This window comes from Gekko japonicus, unplaced genomic scaffold (genome assembly GCF_001447785.1).
Source record: "Gekko japonicus isolate JY-2015 unplaced genomic scaffold, Gekko_japonicus_V1.1 scaffold4893, whole genome shotgun sequence".
NCBI lineage: Eukaryota > Metazoa > Chordata > Lepidosauria > Squamata > Gekkonidae > Gekko > Gekko japonicus.
The window spans coordinates 13,256-19,792 of NW_015159857.1; the positions used below are offsets into that span (position 1 = coordinate 13,256).

Consider the following 6,537-nt stretch of genomic DNA (forward strand, 5'->3'; position numbering starts at 1 on the left):
AAAAAAAAAAAAGCCGGAGATCGCTCGCACGGGTGAAAAATGGCAGGGGTAAAGCGGTACAGTCTGAAATGGCAAACCGCTTCAGATCCAGCTCTTTACCGGAAGGGGAAAGCCATGTGTGAAATGGCAGCCCTATACCGGTTTACTCCACGACAGATCAAAAACAGCTTCAAAACGGGTTAAAAAGGGTAATGTGAAATTCCTCATATTCTTGAGAATATTCCCTGAAGAGAGTAGGGCAAACGCTGGATTGGGGGATTGTCTTGGCTGAAAGCTGGGTCAGATTATGACGAGGGAGAAACATCCCTGGAAAAGGGCCCTGCCTGGAGCTGAACCCAGACAGCCCAGAAGACGAGGTACCTGGGCAAGGTGGCTTGGCAGGCTGGCCCATCCCTCGCCAGGCACAGTGACGCTGGGCAAGGTGGGCCCATCCCATCCCTTTTTGGGCTCGGGTGTTTTTTGTGTTTCCCACTGTGTTCCTGCTATTTTCATAGCAATAACATTGTCAGCCAGGCCTCTGTACTACCCTGGCTGCCGTGAGAAGATTGGGGGTGACTATGGAATCTTTACTTACATTTCTGCTGAATGCCTCTTATTTTAGTTATCTTTCCCTGTAAGCCGAGCCGTATAACCTTGAATGCCTGGTGTCTTCTTTTTCTTGGGAATAATGGCCTGTTATTTTGGCGGGCTTTGACCTGTGGTCTGATTGGCCATGGGCCATCAGGGTCTTCCTCCAATTCAGTATATCAGTATTTGCTTCACGCGCTTTCCCCTCAGTTCTAACATGGTAAAGTCAAAATGCCTGAATGCTATCAATGCCTCAATAAACTTTTATTCTTTTGAATGACTGTTGTTGGGAACTGATTTCCTCGGGAGTCTGACAGCATTCCCCTTAGGCCATCAGTCACTCTGAACTCTTCGCAGGGGCCAAACATCCCAACCAAGGGAAAGTTCCATAGCTGTCCTCCCTTGACAACGAGAGCCGCAAGGACTCAGATCCTCCAGCCTACCAGGAGTCGACCGCGCAGGCCGTTCGGGCACCCCCAGGCCTTCCCTGGTGAGGGAAGGTCTTGGAAATCATTTATTCATTCCTGAAATCTATGTTGTATTGAATTCAAAATATAGTACAGGCAGGGGTCATGTTGTAGAAAAAGAGGTGCAGGAGCTCATTAGCATAACTCATTAGCATAACTTATTTGCATACGCCACACCCCCTGTCAGAAGGCAACACCCACCACTCAGGCTCCACTGGACTGTTTTGGATTGCTAGCTATTTGTGGAGGGAGGGGACAAGCAGACGCTGGTGCCACTGGACTGTTTTGGACTGTGGCCCTGGGGGGGGGGGTTCTGCAACTTACCTGGCTGCTTCTTGCTCTGACTGAGGGCTGCTGGGAGCAGGGGGTGGGGCTTGTTGCATGTGCCCGCCCCCTGAGCCCTTTACTGCCGGAGCTTCGCTCCTGTGCGCTCCTGCAGGAAATGACCCCTGAGTACAGGTATTGCATATTGTGCAATTACCCCTTTTCATAGAAGAGGCATTTGTATAGCAACCACATTTACCAAAATATAAATATGGGGGGTGGGGGACTATGCAATTTCCAACCTCACCTGGGTCCTTAACAAGTTTTGCCTGGTGTTAAATTCTGGGCGAGGTGCTTTAGAAATTTAAGAAGGTACAACACAGGGTTTTCCAATCTGGCTTCTGACCAGACTGATTCTGGTTATGAGACAGAAACGACCTTAGAGTCAAACAACGGGCTTTCCCACATTTTCAGTTGCCTCGCTTTTGGGTTCCTGTTGCTTCAGGGGGTATTTTCTGTTCCACGTGTATTTTGCTCCCTCAATTCAGTGTTGTACCTCTTTATGTCCAGCACGAGGTTGGGCAGACTCCAGAGGACAGCGGAGGACAGGAGGGGCTGGCATGATGTGGTCCATGAGATCGCGAAGAGTTGGACTCGACTGTGCGACTGAACAACAACATGTCCGGCGTGTCTCCCTGCAGATTTAAACTGCAGGTTTTTCTTCCAGACATACAGTGGTGTAATATCGACTCGACCACTAGGAGGAGCAAAACACATGAACAGAAAAATTACTTCCAAAGCAATAGGGAACACATAAGCCAGGAAAATGAGAATGCAGAAAAGCCCTAAATGTTATGTGTGACCAAAAAAATGAGGAAACAGGTGCCTGGCCCAACTTGCAGTCCCATGTATGAACTGAGGAACTTCACCTCAGAGTACTTCATTCAGTTTTGAAGCACTTTGAGGGGAGAAGAGGGCCTTTGTGTTTCCCTCCCACATCTTTTTCACCGGCAGAAATGGCCGTTGGAGGGCTGTTTGCCCCTTTATCTGGTTCCGTGTGGTGAAGATGCTGGCAAAAACAATGTAGGAATAGAATAGCAATATTATTACATGCGGCGAAGTTAGTTATAGCAAAGCAGTGGAAAGCATATCATATTTCCTCTTTATCTTCTTGGTTTGAAAATATATGGCAATTATACTCAATTGATAAAATAAAATTGTCTATTTCAAATGTATCATATGAAAAATATAAAATAGAATATTTTGTATGGCTACCAATACTGGAATTTTTACAGTTTCAAAACGAAATATCAGAAGACAGCTGGGATATGACTAATTTTTTCTTTTAAGATTTGATTGCTTATGTATATGATATAAGAAAGCTGGGATGGGCAGCCATCTCTCAGCTCGTGTCATACATCACTTCTAGTCTGGCTCCAAAGTCATCCAGTTGGGCAGGGCTTTTTTGGTAGAAGAAGCCCAGCGGGAACTCATTAGCATAATAGGCCACACCCAACAGCAGAAACGTATTAGCTTATTAGGCCACACCCCAACAGCAGAAACGTATTAGCTTATTAGGCCACACCCCCAACAGCACAGCTCATTAGCATATTAGGCCACACCCCATGCCTTCCCTTGGCTTCCCTGCGCGCCCCGTGACTGCGGGGAGCTCGGGCAAGCCGGCCCTTGGACAGGCCGGGGAAGGCACGGGGAGGCATTTAAATGCCCCCAATCCTTCCAGGGTCCCCCCCATCCGCCCACCATGGAGTCGCTGAGGGGGGAGTTCACTCTCCAGGCCTACCCTCTGTAGCCACACATGCAGAGGTTTTGACTGTAGTGGGCGTGGCCAACTCTGAAGCCAGCCAGAACTCCGTTCCTGTGCGTTCCTGCCCAAAAACAGCCCTGCAGCTGGGTGACATTGACCAGGCAGCTAGTGAGGGAGTGCATCCCTATGGGAGATTCTGGACCTCTCAGCAGACTTCAGGGCCACTAACTCCTGTAACTCTTGGGGCATTTCTGTCTACTGTGTACAATGACAGTAGGGCTATAATGTGACAGAATGGTTCAGGAAGGGCGTGGAGCAGGGGTCACTGGGGGTGGGGTGGGGAGGTAGTCGTGAATGTCCCGCATTGTGCAGGGGGTTGGGCTAGATGACCCTGGTGGTCCCTTCCAACTCTATGATTCTATGGAACCGTGACTTATAGTGCTCTGCAACGCAATGCTGTGGAGTCTTGTGAGCAAAAATTCTACTTTGTGAGCTACTGGCAATAAAGTTGTGAGTGAGCGATTTGGCTGCTGCATAAATTAGTATGCTCTGGAGCCCTCCTTCCTGAGCTAAGACAGAAATGTGTGAGCCGGAGGCTAAAAAACTGTGAGGTAGTTTACACTAACCCATTTTAGAGAGAACACTGCTGCTCTGTGTAGTATGTATTATCTGCCTCTCACTGCACTGTTTCCTACAACTCTATGGTACAGAGTGACAGAGGAGCTTGGAGACACAGAGGGAGTTACAGGTTACATCTACCACGCAGATGTGGTGACTTATAGTGCTCTGCAATGCAATGCTGTGGAGTCTTGTGAGCAAAAATCCTACTTGGTGAGCTCCTGGCATTAAAGTTGTGAGCGAGCGATTTGGCTACTGCATAAATTAGTATGCTCTGGAGCCATCCTTCCTGAGCTAAGACAGAAATGTGTGAGCCGGAGGCTAAAAAACTGTGAGGTAGTTTACACTAACCCATTTTAGAGAGAACACTGCTGCTCTGTGTAGTATGTATTACTTTTCTGCATCTCACTGCACTGTTTTCTACAACTCTATGGTACAGAGCGACAGAGAAGCTTGGAGACACAGAGGGAGTTACAGGTTATATCTACCATGCAGATGTGCAGAAGTCCGTGGAAGGGAGATCGTGAACAACCAGTGTATCACGAACAGAAGGGGACCCAAACTGTGAGTTTGGGGGTGCTACTCTGTTAGGCACCCTAGAGTGACACACAGAGCTGTGGCTGGGCAGCCATTTTATATACTAGAGAAGGTGTCCTGCGGGGCACGGATGTCCGAACAAAGGATCAAGAGGTTTCCCAAACGTAGATCAAAAAGGTGTGATGGCACCCTAGTGGGTATATCCTGGAGTGTGCATGCAGGGTTGATGGCTGATACTATCTAACACTTCAAAGTTAATATGTTTTTGGTAACCCAGAGAATAGCCCAAGAAGAGGACCACAAATTTGCTTTCCAGAGAAATGCTTACACTTTAAAGGAAGTTTGGCCCAGGAAAGGGGCCATAAAGGACAGAGTAGGTGTTTTGCAGATAAATGTTGCTAAGGGAGATTTACACATCGATTAGACAAAAGGATGTGATGGAATGCTGAGAACTCTGATGCTTACCTGGGGGAGGGGGAGTGGATTGAATGTAGAAAAGACAGGTGATCTGTTTCCACAACATCCAGGGTCCATATCTTTGGCCATGAATCAGGGCTATTTTGGGGCAGGAACGCACAGGAACGGAGTTCCGGCTGACTCCTGAGTTGGCCACGCCCAGCAGAAACTCATTAGCATAATAGGCCACACCCAACAGCAGGAACTCATTAGGATTGGCTACATTAGGGGTGTGTAGCCTAACATGCAAAGGACAACAAGTAAGGTAAACAGAATAAGAAGCAACAGGTGGGTGTGGCTGGATGACCACACTTCTGGTAACATGTGGGTGCGGCCTAATATGCTACTGAGTGGTGCTGTCAAGGGTGTGGCCTAATGTACTAATGAGTTTCTGCTATTGGGTGTGGCCTATTATGCTAATGAGTTCCTGCTGGGTTTTTTCTACAAAAAAAAAAAGCCCTGGCCATGATCATAGGTGTGTCCCCTGCAGGACTACACACAGGCCCAGGAACAATGCTTTGCACACATTATTTCTAGTTCCTGTTTGGAGGCCCCTATGTCATTGAGCTGCGGTGGCTCAAGTGGTTAAGACGCTGAACTGCAGGCTGTGGAAGGGCGGTAGTTCAGCAGTTCGAGACCCGAGTGTGCCGCATGACGGAGTGAGCTCCCGTCTCTAGTTCCAGCTCCTGCCAACCTAGCAGTTCGAAAGCAAGAAATTGCAAGTAGATAAATAGGGACCACTTCGGTGGGAAGGTCACAGCGTTCCGTGCGCCTTGGTGTTTAGTCATGCCGGCCACATGACCACAGAAACGTCTCCGGACAGCGCTGGCTCTTCGGCTTTGAAACGGAGATGAGCACCGCAACCCTAGAGTCGGATTCGACTGGCTTTCGAGCAAGGGAACCTTTACTTTTTATATCATTGTAGAGCTCACCTTCTTGTTGAGTCAGAATTCCTCTCTTGAGGACTGGATGGCATAATGGTGAAGGGGGGATGGTTTGCCCAAAGTGAGAGTTACAGGCAGACTATTCTTAGCAAGGCACCTTTTTCAAAACAACTGGCTTCTTTTTGAAAAACGTGCAATGAGATTAGACTTTTGCATGCCTCTGTCACAGTTTCCACTCCCCACAGATTTTCCATAAAGTGAAATGTTGATTCTCTGGACAACAATAGAACCAAAGTGTCTTTCGTGCTCAGTCAATTCTGCCTCATATCCTTTGACACTATAATGGGTCAGAGCAGAATTCCACCCCTGTTGATTCAGTTGGCTTCCTTCTATTCTTTGACAGGAAGCGCTCCGACCAATTCACTCACACAGGCAAATACCTCCTCTCCTGTTTTTGTCTGGTCACAGAATGGACAGAGCTAAAGGACGCTGAGGAGGAACAAGTGGAAGAAATCATGGCGGCCTTAAGGATTCTGACGATTTTGTGGTTACTCGGCGACATGCTTCCACACGGTAAGGAGCTTCCATGGCATGCATTTGGAGGGGCAGAGGTCACAGGTGGTGCACATGCGGAACGTCCAGTCCTCGACTTCTGCAGTTTGGCAAGCGGAGCTGGGGGCGGGGGCAGTGTTCCCTCTAAGCCGAGTTAGTGTGAGCTAGCTCACAGTTTTTGAGACTCTGGCTCACACATTTCTGTCTTCGCTTGGGAAGGAGGGCCCCAGAGCAAACTCATTGATGCAGCAGCCAAATCGCTGGCTCGCAACTTGAAGGTCGGTAGCTCACAAAGTAGAATTTTTGCTCACAAGACTCCACAGCTTAGAGGGAACATTGGGCGGGGGAGGCTTCTTTCTGTCTGGGACTCTGGAGAGCTGTGACTAGTCTGCGTGGACAACTGGGGGGGGGGGGCTTGGGAGGGGGG

General features: G+C 48.6%; 1 protein-coding gene across 1 annotated transcript in view; it reads left to right on the top strand.

The window, feature by feature from the left end:
- The window catches only part of LOC107107713, a gene marked incomplete at its 5' end in the record, with an annotated part of 50,554 nt that overhangs the window by 12,356 nt on the left and 31,661 nt on the right, over positions 1 to 6,537 (top strand). Inside the window, one exon of the mRNA XM_015408029.1 lies at positions 5,962 to 6,131. Within this exon, the coding sequence (XP_015263515.1) occupies positions 5,962 to 6,131 (170 nt within the window). The remainder of the gene's footprint in view (positions 1 to 5,961; positions 6,132 to 6,537) is intronic.